This window comes from Mastigoproctus giganteus, chromosome 13 (assembly GCF_048544385.1).
Source record: "Mastigoproctus giganteus isolate SK-2022 chromosome 13, ASM4854438v1, whole genome shotgun sequence".
Lineage (NCBI taxonomy): Eukaryota > Metazoa > Arthropoda > Arachnida > Uropygi > Thelyphonidae > Mastigoproctus > Mastigoproctus giganteus.
This window is the reverse complement of record NC_143587.1, coordinates 153,487,032-153,514,712: the sequence shown is the minus strand read 5'-3', so window position 1 is coordinate 153,514,712 and position 27,681 is coordinate 153,487,032. Positions and strand designations below refer to the sequence as shown.

At 37.9% G+C, this 27,681-nt stretch overlaps 1 protein-coding gene across 1 annotated transcript in view; it reads left to right on the top strand.

Moving 5' to 3' along the window:
* Kpc1 (Kip1 ubiquitination-promoting complex subunit 1) overlaps positions 1–27,681 on the top strand; it is a 534,039-nt gene that overhangs the window by 63,476 nt on the left and 442,882 nt on the right. Inside the window, exon 4 of the mRNA XM_090388154.1 lies at positions 16,865–16,950. Coding sequence (XP_090244280.1) covers positions 16,865–16,950 — 86 coding nt within the window. The remainder of the gene's footprint in view (positions 1–16,864; positions 16,951–27,681) is intronic.

The window sequence follows — 27,681 nt, the reverse complement described above, 5'->3', positions numbered from 1 at the left end:
AGGTACAAGCTAAAGATTATAATGATTTATGCACCAACATCGAGTCATGATGATGAAGAGGTTGAAGAAATGTACACTGAAATTGAGAGTCTTCTAGATGAGCAGAAAACCCACTACACTATTATTATGGGGGACTTCAATGCTAAGGTTGGAAAAAGGCAAAACAGCGCAGAAAGAGGAACTATAGGAAATTTTGGAATTGGTGAAAGAAATAAAAGAGGTGAAAGACTTGTGGAATTTGCAGAATCTCAAGGAATGTCAGTAATGAACACTTTTTTCAAGAAAAGGGTGAACAGAAAGTGGACATGGAAGAGTCCAAATGGATTAACAACTAATGAAATCGACTTCATCCTCACTAACAGAAGATATATTGTGAATGATGTTACTGTCCTGAATAAGGTAAAGGTTGGAATTGATCACAGAATGGTGAGATGTACACTTGATATAGATGTAGGAAAGGAAAGAAAAAAACTGACTCGAGTAAATAATACAAAGGTCTTTGAAATAACAGAGGAGGAGAAAAAGCAGTATGTACTGGAACTTAAGAACAAGTTTGAGCTTCTGCAGACTGCTCAGGACCAAGATATCGACGAGGAATATTACAACTTTCTGAAAGTGATAAAGCCCAAGAAACCTATAGGGAAACAGAAATCCAAAGAAGAAAAAATTAGTCAAGAAACACTTGTCATGATGAACCAAAGACGACAAATGAAGAGCAAGAAAAACACTGACAGGGAGAAAATTGAGTATACTGAGTTATGCAAAGCCATTAGAAAGAGACTCAGAGAGGACATAAGAAGATTTAACACAAGAAAAGTAGAACGAGCATTAAGGGAAAACAAAGGATTTAAATCAGCAGCCATGAACAGTAATACAGAAAGACAAATGATACTGAAACTGAAGAATAGCGATGGTGTACTTATAAACAGCAGAGAAGGCATAATTCAAATAGCAGAAGACTACTATAGAGAATTATACAAGGAGCGAGGGAATGATACCAGCAGTGGGGAACATGGATTGCAAAGTAGCAACACATACGACATACCCAATATTCTTCCTGATGAGGTAGAACATGCATTGAAGAAAATGAAGAATCGGAAAGCCCCGGGGGAAGATGAAGTTACTGTAGAGTTGTTAAAATTGGGAGGAAGAGACATAACACAAAAACTGGCAAGGCTCTTCACAAAGTGCATTAGAAAAGGTGTGATGCCTAAGCAGTGGAATAATGCAATCATAGTTTTGCTGCATAAGAAAGGAGATAAATCAGAAATTGGAAATTATAGACCAATTAGCTTGTTATCCCATATCTACAAGTTGTTCACAAGGGTCATTACTAACAGATTAGAAAGAATACTTGATGAGAATCAACCGAAAGAGCAAGCTGGCTTTAGGACAGGATTCTCAACTATGGATCACCTTCACGTAATATCACAGCTAATGGAGAAAGCAAATGAATATAAAACACCATTATGCCTGGCATTTGTGGATTATGAAAAGACATTTGACTCCATACAGCATAAGGCAATGTTTCGGGCACTGGAAAGACAAGGCATAGATACTCCATATATTATGATTTTGAAGAAAATATATGAGAGTGCTACCTCCTTTATTAGACTAGACAAAGACAGTAGCAAATTTAAAATCGAGAAAGGAGTTCGACAAGGAGACACAATATCTCCGAAGCTGTTTACTGCTGCCCTTGAGGAAGCTTTCAGAAGATTAGACTGGTCGCAGAAAGGAGTCAATGTGAACGGAGAGTACCTAAACCATTTACGATTTGCAGATGATATTGTGGTCATAAGCCACGATCCCAAAGAATTAGAGGAAAATCTTAATCAGTTATGCACAGTTAGTAAGGATTTTGGACTAAAGATGAATATGGCTAAAACAAAAGTAATGATGAACAAGTATGCCACGGAAAGGGAAATAATGATTGAAGGAGCAGTAATTGAAAAGGTGGAGTCATATACTTATCTGGGACAAGTTATTAGCTGTAATAATGATAAATGGCTGGAAGTCAAGAGAAGAATAAATTTTGGATGGATAGCATTCAGGAAATATAGCCACATACTGAAGAGCAATATCCCAGTTTGTCTGAAACGTAAAATAATGAATCAATGTATACTCCCCACCATGACTTATGGAAGTGAAACTTGGGCACTCACCAAAAGAATGGAAGAGAAACTAAGAACTACACAGCGAAGAATGGAACGAATTATATTGGGAATCAGACTGTTAGATAAGAAGAGAAACACATGGATTAGGCAGCAAACTCAAGTAAAGGACATTCTTATCAAAACTAAAGAACTAAAATGGTCTTGGGCAGGACACATAGCTCGAAGACATGATGACAGATGGACTAAGAAAATAACAGAATGGTACCCAAGAGGAGCTAGAAGAAAACCTGGAAGACAAAGGCGGAGATGGATAGATGAAATTCATGAGTTTTTGAGTAGTAAATGGATGGCCAGTGCTCAAAACAGAAGGAACTGGAAAGTTGCTGGAGAGGCCTTCATCCTGCAGTGGATTGAAAATGGCTGATGATGATGAACACAGTCCATGTATTTACTTGTTCCACTCTGACTCCCAGCAGTCTTGGACATTCCTATTGCCTTGCTTTCCAGGCTGCTGCTCAATTGCATTTCAATAGAAGTAGTGTAAGAATCACTTTTACCACTGCCAGCGGCTATTGTTAATCTATTTGTCCGTGTATCCCCCCCCCAAGCTAGCAGTTTGGGGGGAATACCCTCGATAGCATTAGCAAATATTCTTACACCCTTTCTATTTAAGTGTATCCCATCCCTATAGAAGCAGTCTCTCCTGTTAACAAGCACAGACCAGGCTGAGAAAAATTCTACCCCTTGAGCCTTGCACAGTCTCTCCAGGGCAGAATTGATCGGCAAGGCTCTCATCATATACTCCCTCCTATCGTGTCTGGGCAGAATTGTAGACACTTTCAAATCAACCCTAATTCGCAGCTTTTTTTCAACAGTGATTTGTACTTGTAAAGTAAATCCACCAGTCTTCTACTCTTAATATCATTAGTGCCATCGTGTACAACAATATCACCCTTTGTGCCCTTAAAGGATATCTGCCCTACTATGTCATCAACCTTTGCCCCTCTCAGATATACCCTGGTCCTGTTCCATCTATCCTTTTTGCACAATATGTTCCCCATTTCCCTGGCAATAGAGTCACCTACAACAACTAGTTCCTTTGAGATCAGCGCATTCTAACTTGGGGGTTGCCGCTGTGTCGCGTGATGTTCAAGTGCGAGCTCTGGCATTGATGTGGGCAGCTGAGAGCTTGATGGGCCCCTCAATTTAAAATGCTTCAAGGGCATCCACCATGTCCTTCAAGCTCTCGTATAAGCCTATAACAATGCCGAGTTGGCGTGATTTCCTCGGACTCCTTACATCGCGCACACACAAAGACATTCCCCTTGGCAATATCATGTCCTGTTCTTGATGGCTCCACAAACATCAAACAAGCAGTGCATTTGAATAGACCGTGATTCAGAGGACAACTGCCTCCCTCAGTTCTCCCCGAGCCACAGAACTTCCACTAGTTTGAGCCCTTTGCTTTGCTGCTCTGGTCTGAGTCAGTATTTCTATTCAAGTTCAATAAAATTCCAATACAAAATATAACCCTAAACCTATATCCCAATGCAGTTATAACACTATATATATGTATTTCAGTGTCGAATATTATTTTCGAATAATATTACGTTATATGACTTTCTTATCTCCTTTTAACTTATATGTATTAATTTATGATGTTATGTTTGTAATAACTAGTCGCTATATTTATTAGTTAAAAAAGTACAATTCAATTGACAATGAAATTTAATAAGATTAAAAAAATTTTACTGATTAATTGATACTACTATACTCGCTATCTAGTTTTCTGTTAAACCTTACGCTAGCACACGTATCATATAACAATGGTGGCAAGTTACGAACAGTTAATCTACGGAAACGAGGTATTTACTTTCCAAATCACACTAAATTCAAAATAAACCACGGAGCTTGACTAGGTCTATAAGCTACTTATAGGAAATAATTTAGTCTAACAATTAAGTTCAATAAAGCGGCTAAGTATAATTAAAAAGTTTTTGTTCATGGGAGCTGCAAAACCTGCCCATACGTGGATTTTTGATACCTTTACCGATACTAAGTAATAACCTACAAAATCTCTATCTAAATTCAATTTAAACTAAGGTATTGTTATAGGAATCAGTTTACTAGGATACATCTAATAGTTATAAAAATCATATTTGCACATAGGGAGGAAAATATCTAAAGAAATAAAAAAAAAAAAACATCCACCATAATATACAAAAAAAAAAGTAAAAATGTTAAGTTAAGAATATTAATATATTTTCTTGGTGATTCCTTTCTACTTTTAATTTTCTCTCTCTCTCAGGGTAACTCGGGAATTTTTTTTTTTGGCTGGTGTAGCATAAGCCTTAGGCTTCCTTGCGCCATATAGTTAATAATAATATAAATTATCAGGCTGTAATCAAGTCACAAAGGAGCTAAGGCAGGTGAAGGCAGATTACGAGAAATCTTTGGAAAAGGATGCAAAAAAAATAGAAAAGAGGTCTTTACTTATGTAAACTCTAGAAGGAAAGGGTTGAATCAGATTGGTCCACTTAACATAGATGGTTTGACTATTGATGATATAACCCTCAGGTAGCTGATAAACTGAATGCGTATTTTTCATCTTCATTCACATATAAGGAGTTATTCAAGGAGGGGAATGCCAGAAGTTTATCAAACTGTAACAGGGAGCTAAATGATTTTGTAATAACGGAGAGCAAAGTGGACAAGATATTGTTGAAGTTAAACATAAGGAAGGTACCTGGAGTGGATGGGATATTTTTATAGCGAAAAATCCCTTAATATAACTGGAAGGGATCTATCCAGTTATATTAAAGGAGGCAGCAAAGGAAGTAAGCAAACTCTTAGCCTTAATTATGAAAGCTTCCTTGCACTCAGGGGAGGTCCCCATGGATTGGAGATGTGCAAATGTGTCCCCAATTCACAAAGTGGGGTCAAAGGGTGACACGGGTAATTACAGACCTGTTAGTCTAACTTCTGTTCCAGGGAAAATAATGGAGTCACTGGTTAAGGAAGCAATGCAGGATTAGTGGGACAAGACTGCAGTTATAGTTCAGACACAGCATGGGTTTGTTAAGGGGAAGTGTTGTCTGTAAAATTTGTTTGGATGCTATGATGTGTTCACAAAGGAACTGGTTGCAAAGAATAATTTTGATATCATATACTTGGATTTTAGGAAAGATTTTGATACTGTGGCACATGGAAAACTACTGTACTAATTGGAGCAGTATGGCATTAAGAGAAGTTGCTACAATGGATAAAAGGATGGTTGAGTGGGAGAAGACAGCGGGCAGTTATCAATGGACACTGCTCTTCATGGACTAATGTTATTAGTGGAGTTCCCCAGGGTTTGGTGTTGGACCCTTTGTTGTTTTCAGTATTTATCAATGATATTGATGAAGGTATATCAGTGTTAATGTCTAAGTTTGCAGACGATATGAAGATTGGCAGGGTTGTTAATGGCAGTAATGATAGTATGCTACTGCAACAGGATCTAGAAAAGTATATACAGTTCTTTACATTGACAAATGTAAAATACTGCATATGGGTAGCAGTAACCCCAGAATAACGTATCAACTGTGTAGTACTACACTGACGGTGGTAGAGAATGAAAAGGACCTGGGGGGGGGGTAATTGTGCAGTCAGATATCAAGTTTTCTGAGCAGTGCAGGCAGTCTTCAGAGATAGCTCATGGTGTCTTGTCAATGATATACAGGAATTTTGCTAGCAGAGATAAGGGGGTGATTGTCCCCTTGTACAATGGTCAGGCGACACCCTGAGTACTGTATACAGGTCTGAAAGTTTCATTTTAGGAAAGATCTCTGCTGGAACGAGTACAGAGAAGGGCGACAAGATTGGTGAGTGGAACAAAGAGTTGGTCTTACCAAGAAAGGCTTAATTTCTGCAAATTGCAGCTTCTGGAGACGAGGTACCTGCGAGGTGATCTAATTGAGGTGTATAATCCCTTGAATGGTGTGAGCAAGCTCAGTGCTAATGGGATTCTTCCTCTTGCTCAGATTACTCATCTGAGGGGGCATAAATTCAAATAGGAAAGACAATTGCAGAATCGATATGTGGAAATTTGCCTTTTTTAGCCAGCGGGTGGTTGATAGTTGGGCAAATTTCGATCTGTTGTAGTGCGGGTCAGCAACTTATGTTCAAGGCAGAACTAGACAAACATTTGGAGTGAATGGATGTGTGAAATTGGAAGGGATTTTATTTTTTATTTATTTATTATTATTATTTTTTTTTTGACTGATGCTATATAAGCTTGCTTTCTTGCATCAATATGCCTCTGCTAATGCTAATGTGCAACAGTATCAAAAGCTTTTCTGAAATCCAATTATATGATATCAAAATAATTTTTTGCATCCATTTCCTTTGTGACCATGTCATAGTATCCAATCAAATTGGTCAGACATGACTTCCTCTTAATAAACCCATGCTGTCTAAACTATAACTGCAGTCTTGTCTAGATGATCCCGTATTGCTTCTTTAACCAGTGACTCCATTATTTTCCCTGGAATAGAAGTTGAACTAACAGGTAATTACTCATATCACCCTTTGATACCATTTGCTGATCTGCAGTCCAAGGGGACCTCCCCTGAGTCCAAGGAAGCTTTCATCATTATGGCTAATGGTTTGCTTACTTCCTTTGCTGCCTCCTTTAATATAACTGGATAGATCCCATCCACCCCAGGTGCCTTTCTTATATTCAATTTCAACAATTTCTGCTCCACTTTGCTCTTAGTTACTAAAAAATCATTCAGCTCCCTGGCAGAGTTTGAGCTTCCCAAAAAAATTGTTGTATGGTTTATTACCCTGGTGTATCCCTTGAAGTTATTTAAGCGCAATTTCTTACCATTAGCTTTTGTTCATTTGAAGCAAATCTGCCTTAGCTATACCTTGCTAATATTGGCTTTTGGGACAATAAAGAAGAACCAAAGGTGTGTGCAAGTATTTTTTTTTTTTTTTTTTTCTCTGGGATTCAGCAAACTAAACTTAGCAGCAGCATAATGTTCATTTTTTGAACAGGATGTTACCAAGCGATAATAATGCTTTCCTTTTTTTTTGCTGAAAATGACAAATAAAAATTTTATTGTAAATTCAATACTGTGCTTTAGCAAATTATGTATTACTATAACCCAACTATACATCAGCATGAATGCTTCATATGCAGGTAATGAACTTGTGATTAGCAGCAGCATACTGTTCATTTATTAAACAAGTGAGAATAATGTATTCTTTTAGCCGGAAATTAAAAAATAAAAACTTTGTTGTAAATATAATACTGTGCTTTAGCAAATTATGAATTACGCTTCCTATGCATTTAATGAACTTGTTGGAGTGATGACATAACATTCCAAAATGTTATAAAAAAATAATGGTGTGGTTTAAATATCCACATGACATAAATTCTGACATCTCTAGCTGCCAGTCTTACTAGGAGCGACCAGTGAGAAGCATTCATTGTAAAAATTAATTATCATTGGAAATTGATAATTATGCATGGCCACAAAAGCAGTGACACAGCATTCGAAGTTGGTCGTGGAATGAGGTGGGAGTAATCCAAAAGCCTTTATTTTTATTCCTAAAAGTATAAAAAATTATCCTGTAAAAAATATTCCATTCATTACTTTGTTTCTGCTGTGTTTTTTTTCCCTTGTTATTTTATTGGCCAATTTTTTAAATGGAATACTAGGGGCTTTGCTTGCCCACCCCTGCGCATGCTTTTCTACATGAAATGTAAAGGTATACTGAGTAAGTCAGATCATTTCTACATAAAAGACACCTGTCGAAACGCACTGTTCAATATCTAATCAGGAAATTACCTATGTAATTATTTATCTGTGCATTTGTACTGCGCAGCATTCTCAAGATCAAATAAATATCACGGTAAACTCCAGAACGGTGTATATCCTCCAACATGGCGGCAAGCAAAACAGTGGGAAAGCAGTGATTGGCAAATGCCACTGCTATCCCCGCCCATCCTAGGTTGATATGCCTAATGTGTTTTTCCCCACATTTGTCATTGTTTTTAAATCGGGAATCATTTTGCCATTTTAAAACAGCGGGATGGAGGGATAAACACCCTACCTAAGCTAAGCCCCCCTCCTCGATGACACAAAATAATCAGAAAAGGGAGGTGCCTTCACCTGTCAATTATCACCGTCTTCCTCGCTTTGGGTGCCTCTGCAGCCAGGTGGGCAGGAACAGCAGTGCATAGCACACGGTTCTTGATTAGACCGGGGTTCAAGCCCATGACCACCAAATATGGAGGATGCGGAAAGGCCATATTGCTCCAGGGATATGCGGAATGACTACCGCATATCCCTGGAGCAATATGGCCTTAGTTGCTAATGCTCCTAAAAAACCAAACAACAGCAACTTCCTTGCTTTCATCGAACTACCTGCCAGTGTATACTATCCTGGACTTCAGCCAATATCACTATGTAATTATTTATCTGAGTTTATATAGGTCACTTAGGAAAAGGCCTTTTGCTTTGGGTTCCATAATGCATGAGGAATATTGTTGCATCCAAAAGAGCAGGACTAAAATATTTAACTGAAATATTTACGAACTATACAAATATTTAAAATATTTACAAATACTGTATTACAATATTCATTAATATACAAAAAACGTTAAAATAGAACATCAAATGTTAGACAGAGATCACGTGTACGAGGTTGGTGAATGTTATGGAGGCAATTGTCAATAATTAATTGCATTTGTAGTGACGTAATTGCTTGTCCTCTTCTCCCATTGGCTCAAATAAATATCACTAGGAGGAAAACTTTTTTAATGTATAGATAGATTACCAAAGCAATTACCTGCAGAATTGCTTTGTAAACTTCATAGTTCCAAGTTCTCTCCAAATTCAATCAATGGCCCAGTGGATAAAAGAATAAAATGATGCAATTAATAAAAATAAGTTAATGACATAGCCGATGATCAAAAGTAGATGGCTGATGGGTTCTCTCTTTATTTGTGTTCAATTTTGACATTTCATGTTTGGTTAGATTTATTATCTAAAATGGGCAATCTCCAGAACCCGTGGTTGCTGAGCTTCAGACATTACACCTGTATTTGTTAAACTGATAACAAAAAAAAGAAGTGGCTTTCATGTATGTGATGCTGAATTCAATAAATTTTCTTTTCTGTCAATCCTTCATATTACCATTCATTTCTGCAATCAGTGTTTTGCAGTATTATGCTGTTTTATGCATATGTGCATTGAGGCAACAAATGTGCTAATTGATGACCTGTAGGGGTATATTAAGGCCTCGAAGGGAAGTAAAATAAATGGGTGAGATATATTTTCACTGGCAGAAGAGAGAAGAACTAGGGGGCACAAATACAAAAGTTTACTTTTGGGAAACATGTTGTAGATCATTAAAATAAATTGCATTGGTTGAGGTTGGCAGTTGCTAACCTCAACCAATGCAATTTATTCTAATATTCTAACTTTGAACTTTACCAAACTTGGTAAAGTTAAAAGCAGAATTGGATGGGCACTTTTTTGGTGATGGAGAAGGTTATGAATGATAGAATTTATTTTTATTTGTTTATTTAATTTTTTTTTTTTTTTTTTTGGCAGATGCCAGAAAAGCCTGCTCCTTTACTTCATTTAGCCATTTTAATATTAATACTATATTTTTTAATTTTGTCAAATTGGGCAATAAGATCTTATTGCTAATTCAACATAAGGTAGAGTCTGGGTGCGAGGTTTGCCTGTGCAGACGTTGCTCCTTAAAGCTCTTCAGACAGAGAAGTTTTTCCTGATTTATTTTCTGCTTTATTAGTTTAAATTGTCATATTAACTTATTTTCTAGAGTAGCTTTATATTCCTAGTTACGATACTTAGTTTAAAGTTTAACTTAGACAGAGATTTTGTAGATATTACTTAGTATCGGTAACGGTATCAAATCCACGTGTCACAAATTGAACGAGAAGTCTTTTTTTTTTTTAACCAAATTTAGTCGATTTATTAACCAATTGTTATATCAAATTATCTTCTATAAGTAGATTATAGACCTAGTCAGGATCCTTAGTTTATTCTAAATTGAGATAGCGAGATTTGGAAGCTAATCAATACTTACGAGTCCGTAGAAATACCATTCGTGAATTCCCGCCATTTTTACACGATAGCATAAGCTTAGTGTAGTATAGTGCATAATATAATATTGTCAATTAATCAGTAAATCTATTAATCTTGATAAACTTTATTGTCAGTTAAATTGTATTTTTAACTCTATAAATATATATAACGACTTAATCGTAACAAATAATTAATACATAACTATAGTGGTACACGTGATACGGAAGTTGTATAAAGGGAACTCGTAGAAAACACTAGATACCGAAAAAAATATATAACATAACTGTTTTGGGATATAACTTAAGGATTTAATTTTTGTTTTGAATTTTATTGAATTAAATCGGAATCATGACTCTGACCAGAGCAGCAAAGCAAAAGGCTCAAGCTAATGGGAGTGCTGTGGTTCAGGGGAGAACTGAGGGGGGCAGTTGCCCTCTGAATCACAGTCTATTAAAATGCACTGTTTGCTTGATGTTTGCGGAGCAGTCGGGTACGGGACATGATACTGCCAAGGGGGATGTCTTTGTGTGTGCACGATGTAAGGAGTGCAAGGAAATCAGGCGACAACTCAGCGTTGTTATGGGCCTTTATGAGAGCTTGAAGGACAGGGTGGATGCCCTCGAAGGAAATAAATTGAGGGGCCCATCAAGCTCTCAGCTACCCACATCAACGCCAGAGATTGCACTTGGTCATCAGGCAACACAGAAGCAGCCCCCTAGGCAGAATGCGCTGGTCCCACAGGAACTAGTAGTTGTTGGTGACTCTATTGTCAGGGAAACGGGGAACATGCTTTGTAAAAAGGATAGGTGGAATAGGACCAGGGTATGTCTGCCAGGGGCAAAGGTTGATGACGTTGTAGAGCGGATATCATCTTTTAAGGGCACAAAAGGTGATATAGTTGTACACGTTGGCACCAATGATATTAAGAGTAGGAGACCGGCGGAATTACTTAGCAAGTACAGATCACTGTTGAAAAAAAAGCCGTGAATTAGGGTTGAACTTGAAAGTGTCTGCAATTCTGCCCAGACACGATAGGAGGGAGTATATGATGAGAGCCTTGTCGATCAATTCGGCCCTGGAGGGACTGTGCAAGGCTCAAGGGGTAGAATTTTTTTCAGCCTGGACTGTACTTGTTAACAGGAGAGATTGCTTCTACAGGGATGGGATACACTTAAATAGAAAGGGTGCAAGAATTTTTGCTGATGCTGTCGAGGCAGTGTTAGGTGGGTCGGAAAACTGCTAGTTGGGGGGGATACAAGGACTAATAGATTAACAGTAGCCACTGGCAGAGGTGGAAGTGATTCTTGCACTGCTTCTATTGAAATGAGCAGAAGTCTGAAAAACAAGATGCAGGATATTTCAGAGACTGCTGGTAGTCATTGCGGTACAAGTAAACACATGGGTTGTGTTAGGGTAGCTAAGAATAGAAACAGGTGCATGTATACCTGCGTGTACACCAATGCTAGGAGTTTGGTAAATAAATTTGATGAATTTGAGGTATTGCTCAAAACATCAAAGGCAGATATTGTTGGGATATCAGAGACGTGGTGTCACACAGATATAAGTAATGCGGAACTGGAATTTGGGGAATACAATGTGTATAGAAAGGATAGACAGGACAGGAGGGGAGGAGGGGTTATGCTATTAATTAAGAAACACATAAAGTCCAAGGAAGTGAAGCCAGTCGACATCGATGGACAGGGCAGTGTCGAGTCAGTTTGGTGTGACATAAGCATAGGGAAATCAAAATTGAGAGTAGGAGTGTGTTATAGGCCTAATGACTCTGATGAGTATAATAAGATATTGTACAGGGAAATAGAGTGGGCCAGTAAATCAGAGAGTCTTATAATGGGGGATTTTAATTTCCCAGATATTGACTGGAATTTGTGGGTTGGTCACTCGCACACTAGCAAGGCTTTTGTGGATTTATTGGATGATTGTTTTCTACATCAGCATGTTCGTGAGGCAACAAGAGGGAGCAATACTCTTGATCTGATTATCAGTAGTGATTCTTCATGCATTAAGAACCTGCAGATAAATGAACCACTAGGTGGCAGTGATCACAGTGTGTTGAAGTGGGATTTACTCAAGGAGGTAACTACCATCAGAGGTAAAGGGAAGGGTTTTTGTTTTCGTAAAGGAGACTATGATGGTCTGAGACAGTATTTAAATTCTGTGCAGTGGGACCAACTGATGATGTTACCAACAGCAAACTCAAAATGGGAAGCATTCAAGGAACTGATCTTGGAGGCTACCAGGCTTTACATACCAACTAAGAAATATTGTTCAAGGTTTAGGCCTAAATGGTTGTCAGATGAACTAATGAGACATGTGGCAGAGAAGAAAAATGCATGGGATACATACAAATTAATGGGTGACATGGAAGCCTATGATAGATATAAGTTGGTCTGTAACCAAGTCACAACGGAGATTAGGCAGGCAAAGGCAGACTATGAAAAATCATTGGCAAAGGATGCAAAGAAAAACAGAAAAGAGTTCTTTACATACTTGAACTTGAGAAGGAAAGGGATGAATCAGATTGGTCCACTGGATATTGATGGTTCAACAGTTGAGGATCCTGCTCAGGTGGCTAACAATCTAAACGAGTATTTTGCATCTACATTCACGCATGAGGAGTTATTCAGGAAGGAGAATGATGTAGGTAAAGTAAACATTGGCAGTGAGCTGGATGATTTTGTAATAACTGAGAGGAAAGTGGAGGAGAGATTGTTGAGGATAAACATAAAAAAGGCACCTGGGGTGGATGGGATCTATCCAGTTATATTAAAGGAGGCAGCAAAGGAAGTATGCAAACCCCTAGCCATAATTATGAGAGCTTCTTTGGACTCAGGGGAGGTACCCATAGACTGGAGATGTGCAAATGTAACCCCAATTCACAAAGGAGGATCAAAGGCTGACACAAGTAATTATAGACCTGTTAGTTTAACTTCTCTTCCAGGTAAATTAATGGAGGCACTGGTTAAAGAAGCACTGCAGGATCATCTAGACAAGAATTCCGTTATAGCTCAGACGCAGCATGGTTTTGTTAAGGGCAGGTCTTGCCTCCTGACCAATTTGATTGGATACTATGATGTAGTCACAAAAGAACTGGATGCAGGGAATAACTTTGATATTATATATTTGGATCTTAGAAAGGCTTTCGATACTGTTGCACATGGAAGACTGCTGCACAAATTGGAGCAGTGTGGCATTGGAGGCAAATTGCTGCTATGGATAAGGGGATGGTTGAGTGGCAGAAGACAGAGAGTGATAATCAATGGACACTGCTCAACGTGGACTAATGTTATTAGTGGAGTTCCTCAAGGTTCAGTGTTGGGTCCGTTGTTGTTTTCGGTGTTTATGAATGATATTGATGATGGGATATCAAGTTTAATGTCCAAGTTTGCTGATGATACAAAGGTTGGCAGGGTCGTTAAGGACACTACTGACGCTATGCTGCTGCAACAGGATCTGGAAAGGTTGAACAGTGGGCTGAGAGGTGGCAAATGAAGTTTAACATTGACAAATGTAAAGTACTACATATGGGATACAGTAACCCCAGAGCAACGTATCAACTCTGCGGTACTACACTGACAGTGGTGGAGAATGAAAAGGACCTGGGGGTAATTGTGCAGGCAGATATGAAGTTCTCTGAGCAGTGCAGACGAGCTGCAAGAGTAGCTCATGGTGTCTTGTCAATGATATACAGGAATTTTTCTAGCAGGGATAAGGAGGTGATTATTCCCTTGTATAAGGCAATGGTTAGGCCACATCTTGAGTACTGTATACAGGTCTGGAGGCCTCATTTCAAGAAGGATGTAGAGCTGCTGGAACGGGTACAGAGAAGGGCAACAAGATTAGTAAATGGAACAAAGGGTTGCTCTTACGAAGAAAGGCTTAAGTTTTGCAAATTACAGAGTCTGGAGACTAGGCACCGGCGAGGTGATCTGATAGAGGTGTATAAGGCTTTGAATGGTTTGAGCATGCTCAATGCCAGTGGGATTCTTCATCTTGCTCAGAATAATCACCTCAGAGGGCATAAATTCAAATTGAGGAAGGACGGATGTCGGATAGATGTGCGGAAATTTGCCTTTGGCCAGCGGGTGGTTGGTTGGTGGAACCGACTTCCATCACTTGTTGTTGAAGTTGATAGCCTAAACAAATTTAAAGCTCAACTGGACAGGTATTTCGAACGAACGGAGGGGTGAAATGGGAGTGGGTTTTTTTTTTTTTTTTTTTTTGGCTGATGCTGAATAAGCTTGCTTTCTTGCATCATATGCCTCTACTAATGCTAATGCTAATAAGTAAAGTTTGAGGTTGCAAAAAAAAAAAGCTCATAGGGCTTCAGAATGGAGGAAAGAGATATGTTTACTGTAGTTAAGCTGGAAGCAAATTTGATTCCAGCAAAATGGGAGATAAATGATGATGGAGTTATGATGATGAACCATGCATTGCCAACTGTCAGGGAGTTATTTCTTAGGGAGAAAATTACATACTTAGATTTTTGGAGGTTTATGTAGAACCAAAAAAAAAAAAAAAAATGCTGTAGTGGAGAATGAGTTTTAAGTTGGTAAGAGGAATTTTTGGTTATTGGGTAAGCACAGAAAAATGACAGCATAGAATCCAAAATAGCATTAGCATTAGTAGAGGCATTTGATGCAAGAAAGCAAGCTTATGCAGCATCAGCAAAAAAAAAAAAAAAAAAACCACTTCCACTTCACCCCTCTGTTCGTTCAAAATACCTGTCCAGCTGAGCCTTAAACTTATTTAGGCTATCAACCTCCACCACAAGGGATGGAAGTCTGTTCCACCAACCAACCACCCACCCGCTGGCTAAAGGCAAATTTCTGCACGTCTATCCTACATCTGTCTTTCCTCAATTTGAATTTATGCCCTCTCAGGTGATTTTTCTGAGCTAGAGGAAGAATCCAATCAGCATTGAGCATGCTTAAACCATTCAAGGCTTTATACACCTCTATCAGATCACCTCGCTGGTGCCTAGTCTCCAGACACTGTAATTTGCAAAACTTAAGCCTTTCTTCGTAAGAGCACCCCTTTGTTCCATTCACTAATCTTGTTGCCCTTCTCTGTACTCGTTCCAGCAGCTCTACATCCTTCTTGAAATGAGGCCTCCAGACCTGTATACAGTACTCTAGGTGTGGCCTGACCATCGCCTTATACAATGGAATAATCACCTCCTTATCCCTGCTGGAAAAATTCCTGTATATCATTGACAATACTCCATGAGCTACTCTTGCAGCCCGTCTGCACTGCTCAGAGAACTTCATATCTGCCTGCACAACCACCCCCAAGTCCCTTTCATTCTCTACCACTGTCAGTGTTGTACCACAGAGTTGATACGTTGCTCTGGGGTTGCTGTTTCCCATGTGTAGTACTTTACATTTGTCAATGTTAAACTTCATTTGCCACCTCTCAGCCCATCTGCTCAACCTTTCCAGATCCTGTTGCAGCAGCATAGTGTCAGTAGTGTCCTTGACAACCCTGCCAACCTTTGTATCGTCTGCAAACTTGGACATTAAGCCCGATATACCATCATCAATATCATTTATAAATACAGAAAACAATAATGGACCCAACACTGAGCCCTGAGGGACTCCACTAATAACATCAGTCCACGATGAGCAGTGTCCATTGATTACCACTCTCTGTCTTCTCCCCCTCAACCACCCCTTTATCCATAGCAGCAATTTGCCTCCAATGTCACACTGCTCCAATTTGTGTAGCAGTCTTCCATGTGCAACAGTATCAAAAGCCTTTCTAAGATCCAAGTATATAATATCAAAGTTATTTCCTGCATCCAGTTCTTTTGTGACTGCATCATAGTATCCAATCAAGTTAGTCAGGCAAGACTTCCCCTTAACAAAACCATGCTGTGTCTGAGCTATAACTGAAGTCTTGTCTAAATGATCCTGCAGTGCTTCTTTAACCAGTGCCTCCATTAATTTTCCTGGAAAATTCTTAATAGGAGAGCCTTTTAAGAATGGAATGAAGATGTCAGTATAGATTAACTTTGACAGTTGCTCTCCTTGCAGGTTTCTTTGCCTTGCATGCCCTCTTCTGTTTCACTGGGTGATAAAACATTGAAATACTTAAATGGCAGGGTCTATTTGATGGAATGGTTTCTAAAAATTTATAGACATCTAGCAATGCTATAATAACTTTCTGAATAATTACAGTGAAAGTTGGAATTGGACTAAATTAAAAGCAATAATAAGATCTAGGAAGGTAAAATGTATGCAGTGCTCCAAATTCCATCTAGAAAGAACTGAAGTTAACATATACATTTGAAAGCTCAAAATGTTATAAATTTGCTAACAATGGAGCACACATGCTAGGCTTTGATATAATATAAGTGTTGCATGCAGCACTACTTTTCATGCAGTTTAATGTTCCATTTATAATTCAATTACATAAACATTTAAGCAGGACCTTAATTTAAGAATACAGCTTTCAAAAATTCTCAATATTAGTTTTTGTTTTAGGATTTAATTTCAGAGTGCTGCTATTGCTTGTTGCAGCTCTTGTATTGATATTGTAGAAATTTTGCTTATTATTATTTGGCTTCACAAATTGTAAAACTACTTTCATGGGATAATATTGATGTTTATTTATATGTAGAAGAAGGCCGAATTGGCCCTCAGAGAGTGATTTTTGATGTCGGTAGCAATGTTGGAAGTTTGGTTATCGATAGAGACAGACTTGGGGTAAGATTTTTTTTTTTATCGTTATCTTTTTGGTAGAAATAATTATATTCTGTGAATATAAATTTATAGAAATATAAACTTTCAAATGCTCACGTATTTTTAATGTTATTAGTATATTTTATTAACATGCAATCTAGTTCAGATTAAAAAAAAAAAAAAAAAAAAAAAAAAAAAGCTGGTACAAAGCGGATGCAAAGAGGTGCGCTCAAAGTAACAGTGTCTGCCCTGCCCTTCATGACATTTATGATATATTAGAATTATCATGTTAATTGTAATATTTTGGAATTAGCAATTTTTTCATTGAAATGACTTCCACAAACCTTAAATAAGAATTCAACAGACATAGATATCACACACTATTTTTACTCCTGTGCAATACTAGGACAGTTATGCACTTCCAACATTATGGCAATACTTCGGGGAAGGCCCATACCTGTATCAGCAAGACAAAGTGCCATGCCACACTGCTTGCATCATAACAGAGTGGTTTGAGAACATGGGTGTGGAAAAGTTGGATTGGCCAGCCCAGAGTTCTAATCTGAACCCTGTCAAGCATCTTTGTGATGTATTGGATCGTTGGGTATGTGCACGATGAGATCGCTCAAAGAACAAGGCCAAACTGGTGGCTGCATTAAAGACCAAGTGGAGGAACATGTTACCTGACATTCATAAAAAGCTGGTTGAGAGTATTCTGTGAAGATTGAAGGCCATCATAAAAGCAAAAGGTTTCAGCACAAAATATTAAATGACACAATAAAAGCTCCTTTTTTTGTCTAAAGGCAGGTGTCTGGATATTAATGGTAAGGCAGTGTATATTGGCACTGTTACTATGAAAGATTTCAGTTCTGAAAATTGCTGTGACTGGTTGTATGTGAGATGTGCATGTGAGGAGATGACCCGACTGAAGTGTTTAAAGTTCTAAATGGATTGAGTAAACTAAATGCCGTTGGCATCCTCACTCCTTCTTGGACAACCATTTAAGGGAACATAAATTTAAATTGAAAAAGGTGTGAAAATTTACTTTCAGCCAGAATAACAAAATTTCAGTTTACATCTGATGTTGTTGAAGTTGGTAGTTCAGATAAATTGAAGGAAGCATTAGGCAAATTGTTAGAGGGGATGTATAGATGACTTTGGGTAGTTTCTTTTTTTTTTGCTGATATTGTAGAAGCTTGCTTCCTTGCATTACTTGTTACTACCATTTTCTTATATGAGACTGCTATATGCCTTGTATTGCACTCTTGATCATTGCCTCCATGTTATTTCCTAAGACTGAAGTCAGAATGAGTGATCAGTGGTTACCCATTTTACTCTTAGAACCACTGTATGTGTTTGCGATACATTTTCACTTCTCTTTTGCAAAGGAATCTCTCCCAAGTCCCTCAATCTTATTAGTTCAGTATGCCCTTACTGCTCTCTCAGAATTGTTGGGTATATGCTGTGAACTCCAGTAGCCTTGCTTACCTTTAAGCTCAAAGGTTTTTTCCAATAAATAATCATCTGGAATATCAGTATTGCCAATTGCATGCTCTTCACTTGCCGTTTCTCCTCACCATGAACGTTCATTCTTCTATAAATATTGAAGTGAGTACCTGATCAATTCACCTACAGCATCTTTTGGGTTATCTACAACTTACACCCCATTGGGTAAGGGTGTGATCTGATTCTTTCTTTTCTTCTTTGTATTCACATACAAGAAAAATTCCTTATCCCTATTCTTTGCTCTATTAGCCAGCCATGTTTAATAATTAATTTTTGCCAGCCTAACCTTTTCTGTGGTACTCCTTACTGGTTAACTTGTAGCTGTTATAAGCTTCATTACTTTTTGTTACAAAGTAATTTTTCCATGCCATCTTTTTCTGCTGTTAAACTGGCTTGCTTTTCACCCATGCTATTCACTAGCTTGCTATTCATCCATCTCTGTATCGTCTTCGTGTTATATTTTTTAATGGTATATATTCTATTTATACCATTAAGGGTATATTTCTAAATGGTATATATATAGTCATGTATATTACACTGCTTGACAAAATTAATAGAACACACAGAAATCATGGTATTATCAGAGCAGCTTGCAGTGAAGTGGAACAAAATTTGGTATGATGGTGTACCAGAGAATAATAATGAAATGAGGAGACAGCAAGAAACTTCGGACAGATATAAGGGATATTTATAGGGATTTTATATATATACCAAAAAGGTCACATTAAAGAAGTTGATACAAGGTGCTCAAAAATATCATCACATGACATTAGTGTATAATCATGTATATATCATCATCAGTAATTTTCAATCTACTGTAGGATGAAGGCCTCTCCAGCAACTTTCCAGTTCCTTCTGTTTTGAGCACTGGCCATCCATTTACTACCCACAAACTCATGAATTTCATCTGTCCATCTCTGCCTTTGTCTTCCAGGTTTTCTTCTAGCTCCTCTTGGATACCATTTTGTTATTTTCTTAGTCCATCAGTCATCATGTCTTCGAGCTGTGTGTCCTGCCCAGAGACCATTTTAGTTCCTTAGTTTTGATAAGAATGTCCTTTACTTGAGTTTGCTGCCTAATCCATGTGTTTCTCTTCTTATCTAACAGTCTGATTCCCAATATAATTTGTTCCATTCTTTGCTGTGTAGTTCTCAGCTTCTCTTCCATTCTTTTGGTAAGTGCCCAAGTTTCACTTCCATAAGTCATGGTGGGGGAGTATACATTGGTTCATTATTTTACGTTTCAGACAAACTGGGATATTGCTCTTCAGTATGTGACTATATTTCCTGAATGCTATCCATCCAAAATTCATTCTTCTCTCTACTTCCAGCCATTTATCATTATTACAGCTAATAACTTGTCCCAGATAAATATATGACTCCACCTTTTCAATTACTGCTCCTTCAATCATTATTTCCCTTTCTGTGGCATACTTGTTCACCATTACTTTTGTTTTAGCCATATTCATCTTCAGTCCAAAATCCTTACTAACTGTGCATAACTGATTAAGATTTTCCTCTAGTTATTTGGGATTGTGGCTTATGACCACAATGTCATCTGCAAATCGTAAATGGTTTAGGTACTCTCCGTTCACATTGACTCCTTTCTGCGACCAGTCTAATCTTCTGAAAGCTTTCTCAAGGGCAGCAGTAAACAGCTTCGGAGATATTGAGTCTCCTTGTCGAACTCCCAGGGGCTAACATCTGGTGAGTATGGGCTTGAGCTGGATATCATCATTCTTCTCTTTCTTGGTGATTCCTTTCTACTTCTCTCTCTCTCAGGGTAATAGGGAAATTTTTTTTTTTTTGGCCGGTGCAGCATAAGCCTCAGGTTTCCTTGCACCATATGGCTAATAATAATAATAATAACTCCTTTCTCGATTTTAAATTTCCTACTGTCTTTGTCTAGTCTAATAAAGGAGGTAGCACTCTCATATATTTTCTTCAAAATCATAATATGTGGGGTATCTATGCCTTGTCTTTCCAGTGCCCGAAACATTGCCTTATGCTGTATGGGGTCAAATGCCTTTTCATAATCCACAAATGCCAGGCATAATGGTGTTTTATATTCATTTGTTTTCTCCATTAGCTGTGGTATTATGTGAAGGTGATTCATAGTTGAGAATCCTGTCCTAAAGCCAGCTTGCTCTTTCGGTTGATTCTCATCAAGTATTCTTTCTAATCTGTTAGTAATGACCCTTGTGAACAACTTGTAGATGTGGGATAACAAGCATGTGTATATGTGTATATACAAAGGGTACTAGGAAAGTTTTGCAATATGACGCAACAATGAATCACAGGAAGCTGCTTGTTGCTGCATGTTGAGACATGTTCATACGTGCATAGTAGCCGCCACGCCAAGTCGATGGGCTCAGTTATTCATTAGTAGTGAGAGTGTAAAGTGCTTGCGATGGCATCGTGGTCACGAAATGAGATAAGGACAGTTTTGCGGTATAATTTTGTGCGTGGCTTAACCATAGACCAGTGCTTAGAAGAAATGACTCTTGCACTAGATGATGATTGTCCACATCGTACAACGATATTCAGGTGGTATAGAGAATTCCAAAGGGGAAATTTCACTCTGGAGGATTCTGAGAGGCCGGGAAGGCCACGAACATCAGTTACGGAGGAAAATGTTACTGCTGTGAGGAAAATGCTTGACGAAAACAGGCGAGTGACCTACCAACAGATAGAGGATACTTTGGGCCTAAATGCACCAGCAATTCGTTCGATTCTGCAAGATCATTTGCACGTGAAGAAACTGTTCTCTCTGGGTGCCGCATCAACTGACTGAAGAGCAGATGATACGACGTGTGACTTGGTGCTGGGAGATGTTAAAAAAGTTTGATAAGGGACAATCACGGTATGTGAACAACATCGTTACAGGTGACGAGACTTGGCTGTTCTAATTCTCTCTGCCGACCAAGGCTCAAAACAAAGTTTGGGTCTTTGATGATGACGACAAACCCGTAATTGTCAGAAAATCCCGATCTGTAAAGAAGAAAATAATAGCTGTATTTTTCAAATTGAGTGGAATTGTGGAACGTGTCGTTTTGGACACGCAGAAGACAGTCACAGCTAAGTGGTATACTGAACAATGCCTGCCTAAAGTCATTGGATCTATGAAGAACCTGCGGCCAAAGTCAAGAATGGACACCTGGTACCTCCATCACGATAATGCTAAAGCTCACCGCGCCAAAGCCTGCACCGAATATTTGACCACGACAGGACTGAAACTTCTCGAGCACCCTCCCTACAGTCCAGACCTTGCTCCCTGCGACTTTGCACTGTTCCCGCATGTGAAAATGAAGCTAAAAGGGAGGCGGTTTTCCAGTGATGAGGACCTTCTACGGGCTTGGGACAACGAGTGTGCTTTACTCCCTAGTGAAACTTGGCAGAACTGGTTTAAAGATTGGTTTTGGAGGATGGAGAGATGTATTGAATGTAGAGGAAATTACTTTGAAAAAATTAAATAAACAAAGCTGTATTGCAAAACTTTCCTAGTACCCTTTGTATATATATATATATATATATATATATATATACTTCAAGGCAGAAACAGATGTACAAATAACAGTAAAAACATATGTAAACAAAGGTAAATGTAAATACTCATGTAAATACAATTTGATAAGACAAACTTAAATCCCATAGTTTGCATATATTATAAGAAATAACAGAAAACCAACCACCCAACAACCAAATAACCCCCCCCCACAGCAGACATTAGCATAGGATATCGGGGCCTGAGGCTAATGCACCAACACGACACAGTATAAAGTAAGTACGACTGCACAGTAAAAAGCTTCGCTACCTATATAACAATTAGAAGGCGGGAAATAACCCCTTTCTAATCTACCACTTTCCCAGGACAGTAGCAGTAGGTAAGAACCTTCACAATATCGGATACTAACCCGTTGGGCTTTGTGTCACCTATCACAGTTTGCTGTAGAGAATGATTATGAAAATGTAAACTAAATAAAAATAAGTAAATGAAATATTTTAAATTAGAAATGTAAATTTAAAAATTAAAATTAAAATGTAAATTTAAAATGTAAATTTGAAAGTTAAATTAATATAGCAAAAGGCAAAACTGGTATAGGGACAACAGAAACGGGTAGGTATGAGACGTTACATCAGATGGGCTGTCAGTGCACTCAAAGCCCCCGAAGAAGTAGGGGATTGGAGGCCATGTGAATTATAATATTATAATTTATGTAAATGTATTGATATATAAAATTAGTATTGACTTAAACATAATTTTAGCTGAAGGTAATGAAAATTCATCAGTAAAGTGTAATGAAAAATTCATTATCATATAGTAATATACTTATTAAAATTAATATGTATAGGCCATGCTGAATTAAGATAACCTAGTTGGGCTAACTTGATTACCAGATTTGTATGCCCACTAATACTTATGTCATAGCGCCATTAAAGAGGGAAAAAAACACATACACTCACATATATATACAGGGTGATTCACTACCAGTGCGACAAACTTGCAGGAGGTGTAGTGGGCATAAAGACGAATCGGAATCACATAGCATTGCAGGGTCCGAAATGCCTTCATCATGTGGTAGAGGACGTTGAACGGGAGGTCGTGTGAACAGCGATCCCGCTGGAAGTCAGCATTTGTGAACCGGTTCCCTGAGGCAGTAGGATGGACGAGTATTCAAACATTGAACTGGCCGACATGCACCTCGCGTATGGAGCTGCAGACTGTAATGGGCACACCGCTCTGCGCTTGTACCAGGAACGTTTCCCGCACAGGCGAGCTCCTCATCATACGATTTTCGCACGTGTGCACAGAAGGTTACGTGAGACTGGTTGTTTCACGAGAGGTACCATGAATCGAGAGCGAACGACGAGGACGCCAGACAATGAGGAGAATGTCCTATGTCTTGCAGAAGGCAATCCGAGTACAAATACTCGAGCGATAGGCCAACGATTGGGTATTTCCCAATCCACTGTATAGAGGATACTGTCAACAAACCAAATGAGTTCATACCATCTACAACGCGTACAATCATTGGAGCCTGTGGATTATCCACTCCGGAGGACTTTTGCTACTTGGTTTCTTCAACAGAAACGGTTCGCAAATGCTGACTTCTAGTGGGATCGCTGTTCACGCGACCTCCCATTCAACGTCCTCTACCGCGTGACGAAGGCATTTCGGACCTTGCAATGCTATGTGATTCCGATTCATCTTTGTGCCCCCTACACCTCCTGCAAATTTGTCGCACTGGTAGTGAATCACCCTTTATATATATATATATATATATATATATATATATTGTACATTAATTTTATTTGATTTATGGTTTTTATTTAGGGCGGGAGGCATTTCAGTCATTGAGGCCTGACTGTCTGCCTAGCAATTGGTGTGCTAGCAGTGGTCGGCTAGCCTACTGTTACATGTTGAATTTAAATTTAAATTGCTAAAAGAATTATTACAAGACAGTAGGTTAGTGAATCACCCTGTATATATATATATATATATATATATCTGTATTAGGCAAAGAATTTATTTGTAAATATTATTTCTAAATTTTAATATAGAGATCAGCACCGATTAATGCCATCTAAGTGACAGATTAAGCATTACATCGGTCTGTGTTGATATGTTCTAGATATGATAGAAAAATAAAAAATTTATCGGATTGGCAATGAGGTAGCAAGTTAAGTGAGATTAGGTACAGTCTGTGGAAATCCAAAAACGCTCAAGTAACGTGCAAAGTCCCAACGCCGGCACAGTAGCAAAAACCTAGAAGTAAAGTGAGAGTAAAACAAAATGAGATAGAATGTAAAGTAAAACGGTAAAGCAAAAGGTGAAAAAAAGTAGTAGTGGTAGCGACAAAAATAGAAATGTGATAGAGCAAAAAATATAAAATATAAAAATAACATAATAAAGCAAAATTATAAAATGTGTTAAAAGAAAATTTTGGCTATGCACAAAAAGCTAAATTTAACCAACATTAACACTAAATTCCCCTATCTATACTGCATACCTAAATTCCACAAATCCCCAATAGGTTTCAGATTTATCACCTCATGTAAAGACAGCTATGCAAAAATCCCATACCAAAAACTATTACATATGCTTAACGCTATATTCGGACATATAACTAATTCAAATATCATTCTCAACAATAGCCCTATATTAAACTACTTAAACACGAATAAATATACTGTAGAACATATAAATACGTACGATTTCAAGAATCTTTTCACCAGTATCCCCCACAATAGTTTAAAAAATGTACTAAATGACTACTACTACATACTACTACATACAAACAACAATACTGGAACGACCTTATAGCACATACATACTCAATAACTACATATTTAATGGCAATAACATATACAGGCAACATATAGGTATAGATATGGGTGCCTGTAGCTCCAGCCTCATAGCCAACCTATACCTTCACCACTTTGAACGCAATTTTAATAAAGATCTAAAACCATACAGATATATAGACGATCTGATCGTGATCAATAGGCCCAACTTCCTCACCGAAGCTGGTACCATATACCCTACCGAATTAGTACTAGAAAGCACCAACACACACAGCTCCAAAAAAAGCATCCTACTTGGACCTAGACCTACATATAATAGACAATGCACTACATATCAAACTAGATGACAAACGTAATGACTTTCCTTTCAAATCCATAGACTTAACCAACTGGAACTCAAATATCTCCAAACGCATTCATAGTAACATCATAGTGGCACAAAGCATCAGAAGGATTAACATATGCAATAAAGAAGATGACATAACAGACACTCATTGATTTCAAATCCAAATTAATTAACAATGGATTCCCATACTACTTTATAACATGTAACCTACATAAAGCTATATTGATAACTATGAACAAAAAACATAGCAATAGCCTCAACCCACAAATTATTGCAGACAAAGTTCTAGCAACAAGATAGATTTATACCGAGTGTTCGATATCATTGACTTGTTCACCTTCACTGGGCTTGTATATATGTACATAGTAGGCACTACCCATGGGGCATATCACATATAGCTTACACTCATTGAAAAAGTAGTACTTATATTTGCTCCATGGGTATGAATAAATTGCTTTATTTCGTTATATTTCTTTATTACTTATTTCTTTATATCACTATATTTCGCTATTTGCCATATGCGCTATTCTCCAGAGTACCATCTACTGTTCTGCATTGGAACCGCCGCCTGTTACAAGTAAATCATATATACAATTATATATATAATTTGCTAGTTCTTATACCCAGATTCCAGAGGGCGCTACGGTTTTTTGGCATAATTTTTTGGCTTGGTTTCTGATTTAATTTCACTAACCCCCGAACCCAGAGGCACCCACATCCACCAGCATCGGATAAATAATACACGTGCTCCACTTCTCGGTCTTTCTATCTTCACGTTCACCGGTGGTAAGCATATTTACTTATATATATATTTCACCAGGAAGTTGTTCTATATATATTTATATATCAACCATTTGGTCCATCATATTTACTTTATGCATAGTCTTTATTATATCTTCAGTTTCCTATCTGCTGGTACAATATATCTCCTACATCATATAGATATGATACTTACCATAAACCAGGATCCCTTTCTTTAAGGGACGGGAAGTTACACTCCCGGTTTCTTCCCACGTACAATTGTATTCTCCCCCTTTTCTATACTTTTAGCCATATACTATAAAACCCTACTTTTTCATACCTCATGAACTATTAGAGCAATTCGAGGGGGATTGAGGTACTATTGCTATTCTGTATCCTATTTCCGTTCTCCTTCCTTTAGCACATGCTGCCTATTCAACATAGAAAATATAAAAATGTAACTACAGTGGATGGAACGCTTGCTGTATTATTTGCTTTATGCTACTATGCTAGCTGTCGGGCTAATAGTCATCTCGCCCGTAAACTACAAATCAAAATCTGCTTATTACCAACATTAGGCCATGATATCATATCATTTCTAAACTACTTTACTTACTACATTTCGGCTTATTATCAACTTTTGGCCTTCATTTCATAATACTGCTAAATTTCTTGATTCTCTATGGTATTACTTCATTACCATCATACCATCTTTTATATATATTCAAAACCAGTTTTACAACTGGTTGTAAAACTGGTTTCGACAACAGAAACAGATAGCTACATTAATTATGGGCTGATATATTGAGAGGGTTAGCCCTAGATAAAGTCCCTTTCAATATATCTACTAACCCATAGTTAACACATTTTATAATTTTGCTTTATTATGTTATTTTTATATTTTATTTTATATTTTTTGCTCTATCATATTTTGCTCTATCACATTTCTATTTTTGTCACTACCACTACTACTTTTTTTCGCCTTTTGCTTTACCATTTTACTTTACATTCTATCTCATTTTGTTTTACTCTCACTTTACTTCTAGGTTTTTGCTACTGTGCCGGCGTTGGGACTTTGCACGTTACTCGGGTGTTTTTGACGCACAGGTTTTCCGCAGACTGTACCTAATCTCACTTAACTTGCTACCTCATTGCCAATCCGATAAATTTTTTATTTTTCTATCATATCTAGAACATATATATATAATCCCTTCCAGCGGCTAAACAGGCCTGATGACGGCAAACCATTCTTGATATAAGGGTGTCTATAAGATTCTGTGTCAACAAATCCCATTCTTCTACCAGTGCAGACCTTAGCTCACCAAGTGACCAAGGAACTGGCTTTCGGCGTGCAATGCGACACCTAAGGGCATCCCACATATGTTCTCTTGGATTTCAATCTGGTGATCGTGCTGGCCACAGCAGCAGTCATTGGATATCTTCAGTTTCAAGATATTCCTCTACCACTTGAGCTCTATCTGTAGTGATGTTGTTGTTCATGAAAAGAAAATCACAATGATTTGCCATCATGAGTACTGGAGATGTGGCTGGTCCACTGAGCAAGCAAAAAATCAAGAATTAAGTGATGTGGTTGCAACTTGTATTTTCATAGACATGAATAATTGCATGATGTGCAGCTCTTTAAGGTGGTACATCGATATTGGATACTCAGAATTATCATCCCAGGATGCCTATTATATCAAATATTTGCCTTCGGCAACAGTGTTAACAATAAAATATCCATGAAAAACATTTTGTTCTGTTAATTTCGTCAAGCAGTGTATTTTTAATAGTACACCATGTGTACCATTAAAAATAGTCTGTGACTATTGCTTTAAAGGTACTCCATAATTCTAA